This window comes from Aquarana catesbeiana, linkage group LG03 (assembly GCF_042186555.1).
Source record: "Aquarana catesbeiana isolate 2022-GZ linkage group LG03, ASM4218655v1, whole genome shotgun sequence".
NCBI lineage: Eukaryota > Metazoa > Chordata > Amphibia > Anura > Ranidae > Aquarana > Aquarana catesbeiana.
Genome location: NC_133326.1, coordinates 68,066,442 through 68,087,756, shown reverse-complemented (window position 1 = coordinate 68,087,756; position 21,315 = coordinate 68,066,442). Strand labels below are relative to the sequence as shown.

Genomic DNA, 21,315 nt, shown 5'->3' with positions numbered 1-21,315 from the left:
AGTGTCACCAGAATCACTATACTGTAACTAGTTCCTCCATTGGAAGATTTCTCCTCTATTCCTGTTTTGGCGGCAACACAAAATTTTGGATTTTCCTTCACTTTCACTCTCAGTTTTTTTGTAGCATCCTTCATTTTCTTTTCAGTATTTATATATGTTGTTCTGTCATGATTTTAATTTTTTGATACCAATAAACTATACATGTTTTTGCCCTTAAAAGTCCCGTCAGAGGAAAACGATGTTCTAATACATTCACTCTCAATGATGATGATAAATGGGACAAAAAGATGGGGTGAATCTTCCTAACGGGCGCTCAGGCAGCAATAATAAAACTTGAAAGGTGCTGTAATTACTCTCTACTCTATCAAAAACTAAAAGTTTTGCCTTTTGAGTCTATTTTTAGATAAAACATCATAGAACATCCGCAGACAGCTATAGTTACTTCACAGCTGTCACATGTGAGTGTTTGTAAGGAATGTATGGTTCCTGTTCCCCTACAATCGTTAACCTAACATCAAAAACATTGGGAATACATATGGGTACTGACATAACAATGTTAATGCCTAGCTTAAAAAAAAAATATGAAGATGTTTACTCATCACTAGATTCAAATAAGTGGAATAAAGAATCCCCTTTATAAAACACAATAAAAATAATTTCTTAAATTCGAAGTCTTGTACCTGTTAGTCAATTAATGCACAGGGTTTGAATAAAAGTGGTCTCCCTTAAACCATAGTTTTATTTCTATCCTGCCATTTAGTGGTCAATAGAGCAGGACCAAATCTAGGGGGGTACTGGGGTGGGCTGTGGACCCAAGATTTCAGCCATACCCCTCCAGGCTGCTTGGCACACTAAGCTCCAGCTCCCTGCACTGCCACACAGGGCTCCCCCAGATACAGCCTGCTGTACACACTTCTCTGGAAGCCAAACACAAAGCCAGCTGCTGCAACTGCACTATTGTTCCCTAAGCCATATTCTGCTCTAATTGTGGGATGTTGCTCTGCTCAGAAGTTTTGTGCAGTTTATGGAGGAAGGGTTCTGCTAACTGTTTTGCCAGTGCCAGTGCCTACTATGAACATCAAGGACCAGTGGTATCCATGACGTGGCGACAGAGAGAGATGCAAGAGGAGGAAATGGAGGGGTAGGGCAGAGCTTAATCCAGGCAAGACTTTAGAGAGAGAAAAAAAAACAGGAAGGAGGGCAGTGGGGGAAGATGGCGTGGACTATAAAAAGCCAAAAAAGGGAGGGAGGCAAGGGGGCTAGACTTTAGAGAGAGAGAAAAAACAGAAGGGGGAAGGTGTAAGGAAGGCTGGGCTTTAGAGAAACAAGGAACAGAGGATGTATGGTGGGGTCTGAGGATGGCTGGACTTTGGAGAGACAAAAAAAAATTGGCAGGGGGTTGCTGAGGGTGGACTTTGGAGAGACAAAAAACCGAGGGGGGGATGGGTTCTTTGGCTGGACATTAAAGAGACAAAAAATGTGGGGGAGGTGAACTTTAGAGAGGCAAAAAACGGGGATGGGGGGAGGTGTTGGATGCTGGACTTGAAAGAGGGAGGGGAGGGTGAACTTTGGAGAGACAAAAAAAGGGGGGATGGAGCTGGACTTTGGAGAGACAAAACAAAATTATGTAGGGGGCTGGACTTTGGAGAGACAAAAACGGGGGGGGGGGGGGCTGAACTGTAGACAAACCGGAGCTCCCATGCACCAGTTGGCAGTATACCCCCCAACTTTCAGTTCTGCGATAGAGAAGCATGCTGGTGACTGGCTCTTGTAACAATTCCCTTTTTTGTTTTTCTTTCTTTATTTGTATAATGTTCTAGCATAATGGTCAAGAGTATACTTTCATAATGTGACAATAACAATTCAGTTTCATATTATGCTAACCTAGAGTCTTATTGGCAAACATTGTATATTACATAACCTATAAAAAAGTCGATTTAAAAAAAAATATATATATACTACTCAGGATCTACTCTTCATGAACTCCCCTCTGGAGTGGTCCATAGCTAGGAAATTCCCAGGGGATCTCAACCCCAATACCAATTACCCCCCTTTTTTTCCCCCTGGTTCTAATATGTTTTTACCGTTTGAGATGTACATGTAGAGTATGTCTAACCCAAGTTGTACATTTCAAAGCTAAAATTTGAATATATCTTTGTAAACTATAATGCAAACACTAAACTGCACCTAAAAATGTATTAAAAGGGAAAAAAGTGACACCTTTATTGGCTAACTTGGGTTATCAAAAATGCTATTGGGACCCCTTCTTCAAGCTTTACACAATTATTTAAACACTGAAGAAGGAACCTAATGGGCCAGCAAATAAGTAAGCAAATAAACAGTATCAAAAGCAGTTTTTTAAAAAAACATAGTAAGCTACAGCATGTGTTTATGAATAAAGGTATATAAAATGGTAAGAATGTTTTCCTGTTAAAAAAAAGGCTAAGAATGTAAAGGGTACTGGATGTATTTATGCCCCCCCCCAATATACAGTATATACTTCACTAGGATTTGACCAACATTCTGTAGATTAGTCAATGATAACCCAGTTCTGCAGTAAACAGTGAAGTGCTTTGTTCTTTATTTGTGGTTGGTATGAGATCAGACTTACCTGTACAGGTCCTGTGGTCTGGCATTAAAGCAAAACCTTCGATGCAACTGCATTCATAACTTCCTTGGGAGTTTGTACAATTTGTGTCACATCCGCCATTGAAAATTTCACATTCATCAACATCTAGAAATTTAAACAATGATCTAATTAAACACAGAGACAATAATCAGGGGATGACTATCTTACATATTCTGAGTATGAACATAGGGCAAAATATGATCTTTACCGTAAATAATTAAAATAATGACAGCGCTCACAATTTTATTTACTATCATATAGAAAATATTTAACTTTATCATTTTTTTACAATAGTATCATAAGAAAGACTTACCAACACATGAGAGTTTATCATCTGATGGTTTATATCCAGGTTCACAAGTACATTGGTATCTTCCAATTAGGTTTATACATCGCCCATGTCTGCACAAGTCAGTGCTGAGCTCACACTCGTTGATATCTACAGAGATGAGATGAGATGAGAGAGATCAAAGATGAATGTCTGAACTTAGAATCTTTGCCTGATAGGCACTATCACTAGCAGACAAACAGCAATCATTACAACTACCTGACAGTACACTGTGAATTCTTTCTAGGTCACAGCAAACTATGAACAGGATGCTTTTAGGCTTCATGTACACTACAGCTCCTAAACTTGAGTTTATGAACTTTTGGCGTTTTTTTTTTGCTAAAGCTCCTAAACTCAACTTCATAAAAGCTTATGTTTCAATGTAGACATAGGCTTTTACCAGAGTTTAGGAACTGCTGCGGTTAGGGGAGCTCCAACCTCCCTTAATCTCCCTCTCCTGTACACAGAAGAATTGCCTTCAGGATAGGAACGTTTTGACCGTCGACCGCCGGAAAATGCAAACCGTGGCAAAATCGTGCCGCGATATTGCCGTGTTTTGCGTGTTTCCGCGGTCAAAGTAGGCTGTGTGTACATGAAGCCCAAGTGACCATTCAGATTTCAGCTACTATTTTGAGGGTAATGCAGTTTTAGGTAGATTACATTTTAATTAATCTTTTATTAAATCATGACATTTTTGTATTATATACTCTTAATTTTCATAAAAGTTAGTACCAATAAAATATTTGTCTAATTTGTGTTGGCACCATGACATTTTTTTCTTGAGGTACGTTTAGGTGTCTGAAACAGTAAAGATTTTTTAATTTTACTTCAGCTGGTCATACACCAGTAAAATTGAATTCAAATGTTTGTTCAATTTTCTAATGGTTAGTAAAATCAATGCTGGTTTTGCATAATAAAGACTAGAATATTCAAAGAAGCAGGATGCAGAATGTAAATTGCATTTAAAATGTTCGATCAATCTGGGATTCCATTCAAATAGCAGGTCTGGATGAAAATGTAAGGGCTTTCAAATGAAATTCATTAACTCAATGATGGCAATAAAGAATTTTCTGACAAATGATTTTTCTAAAAATGTTCAAGCAAAAATCTAACCGGGTATGGCCAGCTTAACTACTTACAAAGTGTCTGGATTGACCAGTTCTGGCAATTTGAATGTTTAACCTAGCTTGTAAAATATCAATCAGATAGGGATGGAGCATTACAAATAAAATAGACATAGGGCTTGCATGATGGGTGAACACGGGAGGCAAGGTGGAAATGGCTAATCGTAGGTAAGGGGAATGGGAAGTCACTTACCAGATTGGTGGAATTGAATATCCAGGAGGGGCTTCAGAGTGGACAGGTAGGGGTGGAGAAATAGACATGAGTTTGGAATCGTCTGATTAAGAAGAAACTTCCTACCCACCTACCGCCAAATTTTCGGATTGGTTCAAGGTTCGAATGTCATAGTAGCCTGGCAGGAAAATTGAACACACTCACGACTTGAGAGAAAATGAGCTTTAATGTATAAAATTCACAAAAGACATCACAATCCACGATATAGAGAGACAGCAGCATGGTTAACGCATTTCATAAAAAAATTTGCTTACTCATAAGCTTACGTTAACCATGCTGCTGTCTCTCTGCATCATGGGTTTGTGATGTATTTTGTGAATTTATACATTAAAGATCATTTTCTCTGAAGTCGGGAGTGTGGTCAATTTTCCTTCCATATTTTCTACTACGCCCAGGCCACGGACTGGACCGGCACCCTGTCCTTCAGAAAGGGAATTGTTTCACCTGAAGCGGCGTTGCTCTCTGATTATGGTGGCCTGGAAGTTGGGGTCTTTGGAAGCATTACAAATGGCAGTGCTAATATATGCTGGGGACCCATCTTTGGAATGCCATCCCCTGGTGAATATTGGTTCTCAGTGTGTTAGCCGAGAAGTTGGGACAGTGAGGTCTCTGCTGCTAGTTGGAATTTTGTCCCCGAGCTGGTGTGTTGCGGCTGAGACCTAATGAGTATGTGGTTCCGCAGATACAAACAGGTTATGGGTATTAGTGCCTCCAAAGATCTGCAACCTTTAACTTGTTTCTGTTGTAAAGGAATGTTTGTTACATTTTGGTTATATGTTAATACAAGGCTGCTAGGGCACATTTTCAATCTAAAAGTGTCTGTGTGCTGGTTATTATCAGGTATATTATTGAGGTCGTTTGGCTGGCCTAGCAGCTTGGTTATAAAGTTTTGGAGACATATGTTCTACCCTAGTCCTGTATTTGAATCAAAAAATGGCTAACACAAATGACAACAATTCCCAGATACTGGTTTAAAGGAATTGAAATGTTAGCCATCTTTAGTACAGTGTAATTAATAAAAAGGTTAGTAATGATGACACTGCTACTGGGCACAAGCTTGCTAGCGCACTTATTTCTACAAAGTTATATAGTACTTAATTCAGTCTAAATATAATTGTATTAGATTTAAATGGGCAGAAAGTGCAATGGCAAAGATTAAGACGGATATGTCAGTATTTGTAACATACCTAAGCAAGCCGTGCCATCAGGTGTGACCTCATGCCCATCAGGACATTCACATTTAAAACTTCCCTCTGTGTTGAGGCAGTTCCCACCACGACAGAGGAGTGGATTCTGCTGGCATTCATCAATATCTGAAATACAGATGTTTCAAGTCATGCGATTACCAAAAGAAAACAATATAATAAACATGTGTATGAAAACAGAATATAATAAAGAAATCAAAGAATTACAGGGATATAACAGAGCAAGTATACAACATCCTTTTTCATAACAAGCTGACATTCCCATGATAACACAATACGGGATATGAAAATAGGGAGCATTTGTCTTTCTCTATCCGTAAAAAGAATTAACTTTTATCTTTCTGTCTAGGACAACATTATCCATGCACTTATGATAACAGAACACATCTATAAAAGAAAAGCCATCGGTAATTACACAAGGCCAGGTTTTGGTCGAGCTCACATTTGCGGGTCGGCAAACTGTTGAACAAACCGACAATATTTAGCTAGTTCGCCTGCCCGGATCCCCTGCTTCTATAATGTAAATAAAGCAGTGAGTGATCCAGGGTGAGGTCATTAACCAAATCTGGTCATGACTATATCCCCTGCACTGTGTTTACATTGCAACAGTGCCTGAGATGTCTGAGATTCAGTCATTTTGACAAGAGTGTGTTGTGGTTGCAGGGAAGCACAATTCCTTGGCAGGTCAGTGATGTCACTAATATTAGATCTACATTGTGAGACATTGTTTACAAGGTTTTTTTTTTGTTCGGCAATAATGGACATTTTCACAGTGTGGATGCCTTTATTTACTTCTGACATTTTATTGGGAACCCTGCTCTGCTTGAAAATTTTTTTAAAAGAGACTTTCAGATTCATATAAGTTCCGCCCCCCCCCCCCCTTTTTCCCCACCAACATCCACATCCCTTTTGGGGGACAGGATGCAGGGAAGAGGACCTTGTCCCTCAACATAGGGAGAAGGTATCTGGCAAAGCTTTACTGCACTTGGAACCCTCTTAAGGCTGTATGGCACGTTCCCTTCCATTCCTGGCCACCCAACCACTAACTGCATGCCTAGTAAAAAGTTCTGGTATGAATTTTAAAGGAAACCCTAAGTCACTTTTTTTCTTTCAAATATGTACTGTCAACGTTGGGGGTGCGGGGGGGGGGGGGGAGTGCCTTGAATAGGGAAGAGAGCCTATTTTTGCAAAGCACCTTGATCCAGTGTTGAGAGACAAGAGCCTCTTCCCTACATGAAGTCCACAAGAGGATTTTGGGGTTGTTGTTGGGGGGACTTTATAGCAATCTGGAAGCCCCCCTTTACAATAAGGTAAAAGTACATAAACCAAGGTGTTTATGTACTTTTACAATTTTTTTTTGTAAATGTCTCTTTTAAAGAACTACATTGTACTGTTCCGTAAAATTTACCTTAAAGTGATTGTAAAGGCAGAAGGTTTTTTTTATCTTAATGCATCCTATGCATTAAGATAAAAAGCCTTCTGTGTGCAGAAGCCCCCCTCAGCCCTCCTAATATTTACCATCTGCCATCTGAGATTCTCCTTCCTGATTGGCTGAGACACAGGTCGGGGCTACTTGCCTGAATGGGCACAGGGAGCTGTGACTCAGCTTGGGTGCCCCCACAGCAAGCTGCATGCTGTGGGGGCGCTGAACAGGAGGAAGGGGCCAGAAACACAAAAGAGGGACCCGAGAAGAAGAGGATCCAGGCTGCTCTGTTCAAAACCACTGCAACAGAGCAGGTAAGTATAACATGTTTGTTATTTTTAGGCCTGATTCACACCTATGCAGGTTGCAATTTGCATATTCCAGGTGCATTTTGCATTCTTCAATACACGTTTTTGATTCATTGAAGTCTATGGAACCAAAAACCAAAAAAAAGTCCCTGGCCCTTTCCATAAAATGCACAGATGTGAACTACAGCCATAGGAAACCATGTTAAATGGACAGTAGTGCGTTTCTGCAAAACTGAAAACGCACTAAAAAATACACAGGTGTGAACCAGGCCTTAAGGCATTCCCCAAACATGTTACTAAAAATATCTGTTGCTCTTTAGGCCACATAAAAAGACCCTCTCCCCACTGAATGATATTAAAAAAATATTATTTTCTTTCCAATTGTACAGCTACCCATGCCATTTTTTCAAACCAGCTTGAAAATTAGCCTTGAAAAAGGGCAGAAAAAAATTACAAGATTTGCCTCCCATAGAGTTTGAGGGTTTGGTGCTATGTTTGGGACTTCCTGCTGGGTTCACTAAACCTTGCCAAAATCATGTGAACGTGTTTAAATTGCATTGGATATTCAATAATATTTTATAGTCCTCTGAGAGCTGGTTCACACCAGATGTTTTCCATTGTATTTTAAACCACATCCAGAAGGCATGCACAGTGTTTGTCATGTATTCCAATGGCCCTAGTTCATACATGTGCGGTCAGTTCAAGTGCTATAAACAAAAGTACATCCTGCTGCTGTTTATTCATCCAGAATGCATCAAGATGCATGACAAAGAATCAAAATGCACATTGTCCTAATGAAACCAAAAATGTTACAAGTGTCAAAAAAATAAGGAAAACGCATAAAAAATGTGTGTAAATGTGTATGCAAAAAAGTATCCAGAACACCGCTATTTTTTTTTTCTTATCCTACCCAAATAATTGTGCAGAATTAAATCACCACCTACCCATGCAGTTCTTCATCATCATAAATCCACTCTCGTATCCTTCGAAGCAGTCACACTCAAAGTCTCCTGGTGTATTGATGCAGTTGCCTTGTCCACACACATCTGGTGATATCCTGCATTCATCAATATCTATAAAGGCCAGACAAGGTTACAATCAGCAACAAACACATCATGTTTAAGATCCATTGCAATATATATATATATATATATATATATATATATATATATATATATATATATCAACATTTACCTGTGCAGTTCCTTTCTTCTGCATCCAGAGCGAAGCCACTGTCACATCGGCACTTGAAGCTGCCAATAGTGTTTCTGCATTTTCCATACTTGCATAAGCTTGGGATCATCTTACATTCATTAATATCTACAAGAAATGGAAATATTATAATAGAAACTTTTCTTCCATGTCTATGGCTAGATTACAGTTTATATTAACAAAAAGTTTACAGAAATTAGAGTAAGACAGGCGTGTCACATGGAAGATAAAATTCTGAAGTCAGTTACAATCAAGAATGTAATGTATCATATGTGAGTAAAAAAAAACTATGGAAAATAATTTCTCTTTGTCAACTGTCAATGGAAATCCAGAAAACAGTAGCAGTGAATGGTGCACATATACTTAAAGAGCACTCACTAGTGGCACATATTGAGAGACTTCAACTCGATCTAACTAATAAATTGACTGCCACTGGTTCAAACTAATCAATTACAGTACACTGGTACAGTTTGGGGTTTTACTGGAGAGTGCAAAATCTGCTGCAGCTGTGCATGGTAGCCAATCAGCTTCTAACGTCAGCTAGTTCAATTAAGCTTTGACTAAAGCCTGGAAGGTGATTGATTTCTATGCACCAGATTTTGCACTCTCCAGTTTTAGCAAATCAACCCCTTTGTGTTTCTTCCATATACACAAAGTGACTAAACAGTCCCTTTGAACTAACAGTTACCTTTTGAAAATATTTTTCCGGGGGTTATTTCTTTAGAAGCAAAGCCAGGTCCTCTTGGACAAAGGGTCTCAAATTCTGTGGTTCCTTTCGGGGGACACTGCTCGCAGTCAAAGCCCCAGGCAGCCCCAACAGAACAGCAACAGGCATCCATCCGGTGGCGTCCAGCAATAGGAGCAGAGCACTCTTCATCCTCATGCTTTAGGTAGCAAGTCTCCAAGCGGATGTCTGATGAAAACAATACAACCACATTTCAAACATCTTTTCTCATTTCCCTAGTAAGTGAATTATAGTGTGAATCCTTCTAATTGCCAATCAATTACACTATTGTGAAACAATATCATTTACATTTAAAGTATAAATTTAGCAAAGCAAAGCAAGCAAATTTTTTTATTTAAAAAAAATGTTGTGGAATAATTAATCTAACAGAATGTTGTGGGTTGTGATAGGAAACTAGAGCACATGGTGAGAATCTGGTAAAAGCTAGATGAACCTACATACAAATGTCCTGAGTATAAATTATACCTGTCCAGCACTGCAGGGCCATGGTGTTAACAAGAATTTCTAGTACAGCATGCAATACATGACTTTTATACCTATTGTAAATATATTTTTCTATATACTTTGCAGTAAAGTAAGTCTATAAATAAATGTTTCAATAATTGTTGCATAAAAAGTAAGACAGACCATACACAGTGCAAATGTATTTTCTGCAACCTTGGGTTGCAGGAAAGTAATTTGCACAATTCCCCCATCAACACAGACTGTGCTGACAGGGGAATCCCTCCCACCGAGCAATTGCCTGCTCCCGCCAGGAGAAGACAGTGATTATCGCTAGCAGCTATAGAAGCCGCTAGCGATAATCGCAAGAGAATTCAGCAGGCTGATTGTACCCAAGTTGATTGATCAATCAACTTAGTACAGTCAGCCTGCCTATTAACAGTTTGAATCTCGGCTGGTTCCTGCCATGATTAGCCGGCCTAAGGCTTATTCTAACAGCTGATTAGCAACATATACTGTAATATCTGATTAAGATATCTCTCTATATTTATCTACTTGTATTGATTTATTACCCGTATAGTAATGATTAGCAAAATCACTAGTTCCCTGGTTATCATTCTTCTAATTTTTGGCATGAACATCTGTATAATTTGCATAGAATCACCCAATTCTCCAATCTGGATAATCAATCGTGTCTGAGTAATTGTACGACTCTGTGCAATCTATATGCAAATATTCAGGTGCTTGCACTCGCAATGATTCTTTATAAATAGAAAAAATATATAAATAGAAGTTTATGTAATCTACTGTATATGCAAACATTCTGCAAAATAAAGAAATTGCAATTGACTGGTTTGCTTGCTTTATAAATTGATTCACTCATCAATTAGTTACCAGTTAAACATTGCAAATCCACCTACTATTTTTTATGTCAAAAAACTTCTATTATAACTGATCTTTCATTTAACATACAGTATGTAATCCAAGCTCCTGTATCATTCTTTGAAACCTCACTAGGAAACCGTTGAAAAATGTTAAACAAATAATTCTGAAGGAGATGATTAATTTGTGAAAGTGCGTAATATCATACCAAGACATGAGCGTCCAGAAGCATCAAGCGTCATCCCATTGGGGCATTCGCAAGTAAAGGATCCCATTGTGTTAACACATCGAGAGTTGATGCACAATCCAGGAAACACCTTACATTCATCAACATCTGCATCCAAAACAAATGCATTTTTCATTTTTGAAACAATGTAAACAATTACAAATTTTTCAAGAGCTCTCCAAATAAGGGTGTGGAGTAATTCCCAATAGGCGTATAACTCATCACTGAAAACTAAAGGGCCAAAAAATATTTATGTAGGAGACCATATGAGGTACATACCAGCATTCAGAAATGTATGAGTGAAGCTTGTGTCTGGATAGACTTTAAAAGGAAAAAAAATCTACTGGGTTCCGTTGTTTGTAGTTTTAAGTTTGGGAACCGTGTCCAAATTGTATTTTATTTGGCTTACTAAGAGTAAACCTTGGAAACTGTAAATACAAAAAATATTCTTTCTCTGTATTCAGTTCAGATAGGTTTGTTCATGTAGTTATTATGAATATTACAGGTTGTTTCTTTAAACATTATGTGGTGCAATTCAAGTGAACTTTTGGTGTTATTTGGAAAAGCAGAGAAGATTTCTACTTTGTTAGGACATGGATATTGGGAGCCAGACAGTACACATGATTACATAATTTTCTTTTGGAAAGGGGCATTAACACATAGCTAACAATTCCATATGCCTGCATAGTTTTAATTAAGAGTGGGAAAAGGATGGGACCACCCTTTTTTATTGGTGTTGACATTGGCTAGAACATACCAAGGCGTGTTAAGCTTTGTCATGGTGAACACAAAACAAGACCAAAAGCCAAAGTGTTTGGTCATAGGGAGTAAACCCTCTGAAGCACAAAACAAGGGTCTCTGGGGATCTGACATCAGGGCAGAGCTATCCTCCCCATAGGTCAATGGAAGTATACAGTAGATCATCATGCTCAGTCTTCCAAGCCTGGGCCACCTGTCAGTTAATTAGGGGCAAAATATAATGACTAAAATAATACCGGACTAGCACACAGTAGTTACCAGGCACACACTGTTATTTTAACTATTTAGCCATTGCAACCTCACAATTGTCTCTTTCTTTTATTGAAAACAGGAGATCACATCAGCTTGTGCATACATCAGGAATATTTTAAATGACATCTGAAAATGTATTAATGTTGGAGTACAATAATCAATCCTTTAAAAGAGTCCATGTTTTTAAGTAAGACCTATACTACATATAAGCCTAATGTTTTGTCAACACTCTTCCTAAGATGGAAGAATAAAGAGAAAAGAAAGGGCTCTAATACATAGTTACATAGTTACATATAGTTACATAGTAGGTGAGGTTGAAAAAAGACACAAGTCCATCAAGACCAACCTATGTGTGTGATTATATGTCAGTATTACATTGTATATCCCTGTATGTTGTGGTCGTTCAGGTGCTTATCTAATAGTTTCTTGATACTATCAATGCCCCCCCCCCCCCGCTGAGATCACCGCCTGTGAACGGGAATTCCACATCCTTGCCACTCTTACAGTAAAGAACCCTCTACGTAGTTTAAGGTTAGACCTCTTTTCTTCTAATTTTAATGAATGGCCATGAGTCTTAAACTCCCTTCTGCAAAAAAGTTTTATCCCTATTGTGGGGTCACCAGTACAGTATTTGTATATTTGTATATCCCTTCTCAAGCGTCTCTTCTCCGGAGAGAATAAGTTCGGTGCTCTCAACCTTTCCTCATAACTAATATCCTCCAGACCCTTTATTAGCTTTGTTGCCCTTCTTTGTACTCGCTCTATTTCCAGTACATCCTTCCTGAGGACAGGTGCCCAGAACTGGACAGCATATTCCAGGTGCGGCCGGACCAGAGTCTTGTAGAGCGGGAGAATTATCGTTTTATCTCTGGAGTTGATCCCCTTTTTAATGCATACCAATATTCTGTTTGCTTTGTTAGCAGCAGCTTGGCATTGCATGTCATTGCTGAGCCTATCATCTACTAGGACCCCTAGGTCCATCCTAGATTCCCCCAGAGGTTCTCCCCCCAGTGTATAGATTGCAATCATATTTTTGCCACCCAAATGCATTATTTTACATTTTTCTACATTGAACCACATTTGCCATGTAGTTGCCCACCCCATTAATTTGTTCAGATCTGTTTGCAAGGTTTCCACATCCTGCGGAGAAGTTATCGCCCTGCTTAGCTTAGTATTGTCCGCAAATACAGAGATTGAACTGTTTACCTCATCCATCCTCAGGTCGTTTATGAACAAATTACCTTACCCGTACAAGCAATGCTTCCGGGTCCCTGATCAGAGCACAAGACTAAAGCCTGGTACACACCATGAGTTTTTTTTTGTTCAACCCAGCTGCTATACTAACTGTGCAAAGTTAGTGCAGCAATCTCCCCTGCTGAGCTGTTGTGTTCTGACAGGGGGAAAACACTCCGATCAGCGCTCTCTGCTATTGACTGAGAGTGCTGATCAGGAGTCGGTCGGCTGCTGGTTTTCCAGCATGCTCATCTGACAGAAGGCAGCCGAGCAGCCGGCTTCTGTCAGACTGACCGACATACACACAGGCTGGTTATTTTTGAACTGGTCAATGTCTCCCGATATTCAGCTTGTATACACCAGGCTCTGAATGGTCTAAGGTTATCAGTGGTGTACCCCAAGATTTAGTGTTGGGACCCTTACTTTTTAATATATTTATAAATAATATAGAGTCTGGGATTAAAAGTACCATTTCAGTCTTTGCAGATGAGACCAAGCTATGCAGTGGAATAACATCCTTACATGCCAACCTCAATGCACTGTTTAATTGGGCAACTATATGGCAAATGAGGTTTAATGTTGAATTATGCACTTGGGGGCTAAGAATATGCATGCATCATACATACTACGGGGCGTACAACTGGGGGAATCCATAGTGGAGAAGGATCTGGGGGTTTTGGTGGATCATAGGCTTAATAATAGCATGCAATTCCAAGCTTCGGTTTCCAAAGTGAGCAAAGTCTTTTCTTAAGAGAGGTATGGAATCCAGAGAGAGAGATATCATTTTGCCCCTGTACAAATCATTAGTAAGACCTCATCTGGAATATGCAGTTCAGTTTTGGGCACCAGTTCTCAAAAAGGATATCGGGGAACTGGAGCAAGTGCAGAGAATGGCAACCAAACTGATTAGAGGCATGGAAGAGCTGAGCTATGAGTAAAGATTAGAGGAACTGAATGTATTCTCTCTTGAGAAGAGGAGATTAAGGGGGGATATGTTGAACATGTACAAATACATAAGTGGTTCATATAGTGAACTTGTTATTAAGTTATTCACTTTAAGGTCATCACAGAGGACAAGGGGGCACTCTTTACGTCTAGAGGAAAAGAGATTTCATCTCCAAATATGAAAATGTTTCTTCACAGTAAGAGCTGTGAAAATGTGGAATAGACTCCCTCCAGAGGTGGTTCTGGCCAGCTCAGAAGATTGCTTTAAAAAAGGCCTGGATTCTTGCCTAAATGTACATAATATAACTGGGTACTAACATTTATAGGTAAAGTTGATCCAAGGAAAATCCGATTACCTCTCAGGGGATCAGGTAGGAATTTTTTCTCCTGCTGTAGCAAATTGGATCATGCTTTGCTGGGGTTTTTTTCCCTTACTCTGGATCAACTGTGGGTATAGAATTGTGTATATGGCAGCCCTCAAAAATTCCACTTGCCTGCTCGCATTTTGCGAGTGGATTTTGAGGGCTGACAAGCGTGGGTTGCCTGGGAGCGAGGAGGGGCGAGCACCGCCAGCCAGCGGGTTGTCTGGGAGTCCTTCTCCCACTGCTCGTGGAGGGGAAGAGAGAGGAGAGAGCTGCCTGGATGATCAGAGCGCAAAGGACATCACTAGCGGCTTTCATTTCAATAGCTGAGTGTTCCCCGCACTCGCTGTCACACACAGCCCCACCCCCTGGTCCCGGGGAATTTGATAGACAGATCACCTGTCCAATCCCGGGACAAGTGACGTGTATCAAAGTTCCCTGGCCAGGGGGCAGGGCTGTACGGGACGCCAATCGGCGGGAACACAGCAATTGAAATCAAAGCTGTTCCAGTGATGTCCCTCGGCGCTCTTATCATACAGTCGGCAATGCTCTTCCTCTCCTCTGCTCCCCTGCATAATGGACACAGGTAGGCAGCATGATGGATACGGCTAGGCTGCATGATGGACACGAGTAGGCTGCATGATGGACACGGGTAGGCTGCATGATGGATACGGGCAGGCTGCATTGGTGGACATGGGCAGGCTGCATTGATGGACAAGGAAAGGCTGCATTGGTGGACACAGGAAAGCTGCATTGGTGGACACAGGAAGGCTGCATTGGTGGACATGGGCAGGCTGCATTGGTGGACACAGGTGAGGCTGCATTGGTGGACACAGGTGAGGCTGCATTGGTGGACATGGGCAGGTTGCATTGATAGATACAGGTGAGGCTGCATTGATGAGCACAGGTGAGGATGCATTGTTGGACACGGATAAAGTTGCTTAATTCTGCATAAAACATTTTAAGTGTCATTTCATGAGATAACTTATGAGGGCATGTTTAGTGGCAGAATTAGGGACGGGGCAGGGTAGGGGTTGGGTGGGGCAACTGGTGGCAGGTCACCTTGAGGCCTGGCTAGAAGCTCAGGACTTTAAATTTTGAGCCCTGGTATATGGGATTGTATGTTTTGTTTTGTTTTTTGGTTGAACTAGATGCACTTGTGTCTTTTTTTAGCCTAACTATGTAACTATGTAAAATAAAAATTATATGACATGATATCTGCCAAAGAGAAGGATCAAGTAGTCAGAACTCTGATCCTTTCCTTCGGCAGAGATTACATGGCCAAATGTCCAGGTACTAAATATGTATCTAAATATGTACTAATTATGTATCTTTTTAATCCTTGAGAGGGACTGTTATTTCATAACACTAGTTGTCATTAAAATCTGATTCAGCATTTATAGAAGAATGATATGTGTAACCTAACAGCAGAAAAACAATTAAACTACTTCTACCCAGCAGCGCTAAATAAATAATGTACAACACTGTACTACCTGTACATAAACAATTATTATACCAAAATTCATTGACCAATACTAAAAAGATACAAATGCATTATGATTAATAACAAAGTGCTTACGTGTAATAAATAAATAAAACAAATAAAACAAACAGCCTGCACCACCCACCGAACTGGCCACGCCCCCAACACATTTCGCCCGTCACAGGCGTTGTAAAGAGCAATTAGTACATGAATTTTGATATATTGTTTATGAACAGGTAGCACAGTGATGTACACTTTTTAATGATGCCGAGTAGAATTGGTTCATTGGTTTTCTACTGTTATACACATATTATTGCAAGGGTTTTTATAACAGCTGATTTATTTAAATATTAATAAAATAACATTCACATATCTTTATTTAAACTATATTCACATATATCTACTTTAATAAGAGCACGGAGTGGGGTTTCAATTCTTTTTCTGTTTATATAAGAATACCTTCACATACTGTGCCTTTTGATCTTGCAAAACCTTTAGCGCAGACAGGATCTGTGGAAACAAAACATGTAATTTAAAATCTAAGAAATAATGGAAAAATAAGTGAAAGAAGCGAAATACTAAGCAGTACATCCATATGGATGCTTCTGAGGACTTTTTCAGATCCTCAAATAATCGCAGATCAGCCATTGATTTTCTATTCATTAGACATAATTTGAGTTGTAAACATTTTTTTTCAAATTACTTACAAATCATGATAAAATGGCATTAAACTTTTGTTTTTTTCATTGGGACTTTGTCCACTGGCATTATAAATAATTGTTATCTTCGGTGAGAAGAATTTTCCCCATACCTAATATATAGAATCTTATTCTGCTTTTAACCAACTTTTTTTTCAGGTTTTTTTTTCCCCAGATTTTAGCAGAAGGAGAAGTTCCACCTAATTGTTACAGTGGCTCCATTCTTAATTTAGGTTTCTGGTGTCTAGTGGGATAATTTTCCTCCACCCTGCTGATTGTCACAAGGCAACATGTTCTCCAAATATTTATGTAGAGTACAGTACAGGCTAGAAAGGGAGAAATCATTCTATGTGAATAACCACATACGTCTTATTGTATACTTCTAGCTAACTGAAACTTTATTAAAATCCTATATTTAAAGTAGAACTATGAGCAAAACTTTTTTTTTTTCAATTTGGATAGTGTAAGGGAAGTTTATAACTCCTGATTTTATTCACCATTTTTTCCCATTGAGAAGATTTCTTTTCACATCCTGTCCTATAGCTAAACAGGAAGTGAGAGGAAATCCCTGCAAATTAAGGCAATCCCTTGGGGCCCCTCAAGTCACCAGAACAAGTGTGCCCAATGGAAGATTTTCACATTACTTTTTGGGGGACAACCCAAAACTTTGGATTTTCTTTTACTTTCACTTAAAACAATAATGGTAACCAGGACAGATAGAGAGAAAGATGAATATCCATAACAAAAGCATAGACAGCAATAAAAACTGACAGGGGTACTTTAACAAATTCTGCAACATTTGTTTATTAATGTAACTGCAGCCAACCTTTCCTTTTTATTTTGGTAGACTGAAGAAAGGTTTGATTATTTGCCAGGTTTGTATTTCTAGCAGTTTCTCCATTAGAGAAATACCCCTTCACTTCTTGGCAAAATCTCCCAGACATAGCTCTAACCCTTTCCACTCTATAAAATGGTATAGCTGGAAGTCCAAATTTGCCAAAACACTGCACAGTTCTGTTGTGACAGGGGATAAGCTTGGAATTATTTCAAACCCAAGTTTGACAAGTCCCAGAAGCTGCCATTGCTAGGCCAATGAGGTGCGGGCAGCGGATTCCCTGCCCTGCAGCTGTACATACACAAAGGGGTGGGGATACTTATGACATTAAACTAATTTGGCCACGTGGCCATGAGCATCTCCACCCCCCCCCCCTTTATGTACATGCAGCTGCGGGGTGGGGAATCCCCTGCACACAGCTCATTGGCCTGGCAATGGTGGCTTATTCCAAGGATTTGCCGAACTTGGGTTTATATCAAATCCAAGCTCATCATTATTTGTAACGTGAAAACTGTTGAAAAGTTACTGCCAGTTCCCCTTGTCTCTGATAAAGATCAGCTATAAAACAAATCTGTGATCTGAGTGTTATTTGGCTGTATTGGCCTACATGCTGACTTAAAAAGTAGTTAAAAAAAGTAAGGGCACAAAAGTACCTGGTTCACAAGGTAGACAAGGACTTCCCCAGGCGGCACCCAATGTAGAACAGCACTGTGATCGTAAAGTTCCCCCATTGATGTTGACTTCACATCTTCCATTCACTATATCTTTCCAGCATGTACCTTTAACAGTTTCTGTGTAATATAACAATAAAAAAAAAAAATTAGTGTTTCAAATTTTACATTTTACTGGTTATTCTTTCCATAATGTTCAATAAATTAGCTTGTGATAAATAAAAGTTTTCTTGAACAAATCATTTTTGTAATCAGTTTTTTACCTCAACATCCTGCCAGTAACAACATTCCTGTCGCAGACTGACAATGTTAAAGGAGAAGTCCAGCCTGAGCTCGTTTGGCTGTACTTCTCCTATGGGTCACAGGCGTACAATTCGTTTTGCACTAGGGTTGCCACATCATCCCTTTAATCCAGGACACATATGAATTCCGCAGGTTCTGAGGCTGATTTAATGCAGATAAGGCACCAAGTGAGTTTAATTACCACCTTAATCAGCCACAGAACCTGTGTAATTAATGCCTGGATTAAAGGGATGATGTGACAACCCTATTTTGCACTCCTGTGACCCTTTTTTAGTAGAGAGCGGTCTGAAGTTTGCTCTCTGCTGACGTCACCAAGATCAGTCCAGGCACCGCATCATCACGACAATGAAGTCTGGATCCGCCAGTTGCCTGGACTGATGCCTGTCTAACCCTCTCAACGAGCCACTGAGAGCCTAAGGCGGCTGTTCCCCGCCCCTTCACAGCTCAGCGCTCCAGTGAGCATGGAGGAGCAGAGCGGAGAGCTGCTGATTGACAGTTAGCAGCTCTACTCTCGGGGATCTGTGAGAACCGAGTCATTGGTGATGTTCGATGGCTCGGTTCTCAGTGTAGAGACGCCGGGGGGACAGATGCAGCATCAGTCCCATGCAACATCCACCTAGGTAAGTATAAAAGGGGAAAAAAACAAAAACACTTCTCTTTTAAGCCACTGCCTTAAAATTAGCAGCAGTATTGTCCACCTGCCACACACACTCCTGCATTTGGGCTACCTATGAGGTCAGGAGGAGACATAAGCAGACCTGATAAGCAGCCCAGCATACAAATAAAGAAGCTTGCACTGCAGGCTGTCAAGGGTACTGCTAAATGTGAGGCAGTGGCTTAGCATTGTCACTCTAAAAGAGGAAATGCTGCTACTGGCAGGATCTCAAAATAAAGAACATTGCAACAGATTCACAAAAAAAATATTTCCTTACAGAGTAACTCCCCCTTTTGTTGAGCAAAAAAAAACATTTCCCTCTGGGTGATCTATGTTGCAAGGTTTTAAACAAACTTTTTTTCAGATTCCTATGTTTTGTTATTGTGAAGAAATCCCTGTATGTTTTTGTCTGTGTCCATGTGGAAAGTGAATCTGTATGGGGGTGGTTTCATAATTATCAATGAGCTGCTGCACCTGCAGAGCTCTAATGAGGAACATTGCAGGGTCCCCATTCCTTTAGACATGATTTCCTATTAGGAATATCTCACCAAAAATGACATTTTTGTTGCAGGGGATGTCTGAAATCAGACTTGTATCTTAGTGTAGACTTTTGGGAAAATCAGTCCACTGCCTAATTGAAAAAAATGTAAGCCTTGAAGGCTTACATTCACTTTGAATATTTGCCACTTTTTGAACATTTTTGTTTGCAGGGGATGTCTGAAATCAGACTTGTATCTTAGTGTAGACTTCTGGGAAAATCAGTCCACTGCCTGATTGAAAAAAAATGTAAGCCTTGGAGGCTTACATTCACTTTGAATATTTGCCACTTTTTTAACATACCTAACCTCTATTAAAAAAAAAAAAAAAAAAAAAAAAATGATGATGTTATTCCCTCTAGTTACCAATGCAGATGGTCTTGGTTGTATCCAATGTACTTCCGGGAGGGCATTCGCACACAAAGGATCCTGGGATATTTTTGCATGCACCATTGATGCAGGGGTTGGACTCACACTCATCAACATCTATAAAGAAAAACAGAAAGAGACTCAGTTTTATTTCATTTGAATATTGACCACAAATATCTTAAATACTTGTTATCCGGGCCAATTTTGACACTTTGCTTCTACATGTAAAAATGTACTTTTGTTTGCTAGAAAATGACTTAGAACCCCCAAAAATGATATATATATATATATATATATATATTTTTTAGCAGAGGCCCTATAGAATAAAATAGTGGGTGTTGCAATTTTTTATGTTACATGGTATTTGCTCAGCGGTTTTTCAAAAGCAATTTTTTGGGGAAAAAAAACACTTTCATTAATGAAAAAAAAAACACTAAAGTTAGCCCAATTTTTTTTGTATAATGTGAAAGATTATGTTACGGCGAGTAAATATATACCTAACATGTCATGCTTTAAAATTGCGTCTGCCCGTGGAATGGTGGGAAACTACGGTGCTTAAAATTCTCCATAGGCAACATTTTAAAAGCCTTTACAGGTTACCAGTTTAGAGTTACACAGGAGGTCTGGTGCTAGAATTATTGCTCTCACTCTGATGTTCGCGACAATACTTCACGTGTGGTGTGATCACCGTTTACATATGCGTAACATATGCGTTCAAATTTGCGCATAAGCACGGGGGGGGACAGGGGCGCTTAAAAATTTTTTTTCATTATTATTTTATACAAAAATGTTTTTTACACTTTTTTTTTTTGGATTACCTTTATTGCTATCACAAGGGATGAACAACATCCCTTGTGACAGCAGGGGCCATGACAGGTCCCCTTTATGGAGAGATCTGGGGTCTATTAAACCCCAAATCTCTCCTCTAGCCTCCCATGCAGCCAACCAGACACAGATCGGTCTGATTGGCTGCTTTCCTGGCCGCTGGTGACAAGGTAAACAAAGAGGCAGAAACTGGAAGACGACATAACTCATCGCTCCTGGTTTTCGGGGGTTACAGAGAGAGGGGAACGACATCAGTTCAAGGCATCCATCGCCGCCGGCCACATTGCTCTTGGGCACCACGATCGTACGGTAGAGCCCGGGAGAGGCGGTGGCGGTAGGCAGGTGGGACCCCCTTCCATCACCCACAAATGTGATCGAGTGGCTAATTATCCACTCGGATCACTTTTGTATGTTAGGGAATCACAAAGTCAGTTCCTCTCTTTCTGTTCAGGGCAGCCATGGACGTCCCCCTGGCGGGAAGTGGTTAACTACAGTAGAAAATTAAAGTAAAACTAAAAGTTCCTACATGACAGTACAAGCAAGTACCAGTTACTATGTGATGTAGAAGTCTCATAAAGTAGACAAAAAAAAAATCCTTCCTTATTTTTGTCACTTGTTAACCCTCCCAGACACT

The 21,315-nt window shown here is 39.8% G+C and overlaps 1 protein-coding gene across 1 annotated transcript in view; it reads right to left on the bottom strand.

The window, feature by feature from the left end:
* The window catches only part of FBN1 (fibrillin 1), a 408,253-nt gene that overhangs the window by 95,587 nt on the left and 291,351 nt on the right, over window positions 1-21,315 (bottom strand). Inside the window, exons 20-29 of the mRNA XM_073623525.1 lie at window positions 19,854-19,973; window positions 17,976-18,113; window positions 16,249-16,299; window positions 10,738-10,863; window positions 9,150-9,374; window positions 8,444-8,569; window positions 8,194-8,322; window positions 5,501-5,626; window positions 2,943-3,068; window positions 2,612-2,734 (exon numbers count right to left, since the gene is read on the bottom strand). Coding sequence (XP_073479626.1) covers window positions 2,612-2,734; window positions 2,943-3,068; window positions 5,501-5,626; window positions 8,194-8,322; window positions 8,444-8,569; window positions 9,150-9,374; window positions 10,738-10,863; window positions 16,249-16,299; window positions 17,976-18,113; window positions 19,854-19,973 — 1,290 coding nt within the window. The remainder of the gene's footprint in view (window positions 1-2,611; window positions 2,735-2,942; window positions 3,069-5,500; window positions 5,627-8,193; window positions 8,323-8,443; window positions 8,570-9,149; window positions 9,375-10,737; window positions 10,864-16,248; window positions 16,300-17,975; window positions 18,114-19,853; window positions 19,974-21,315) is intronic.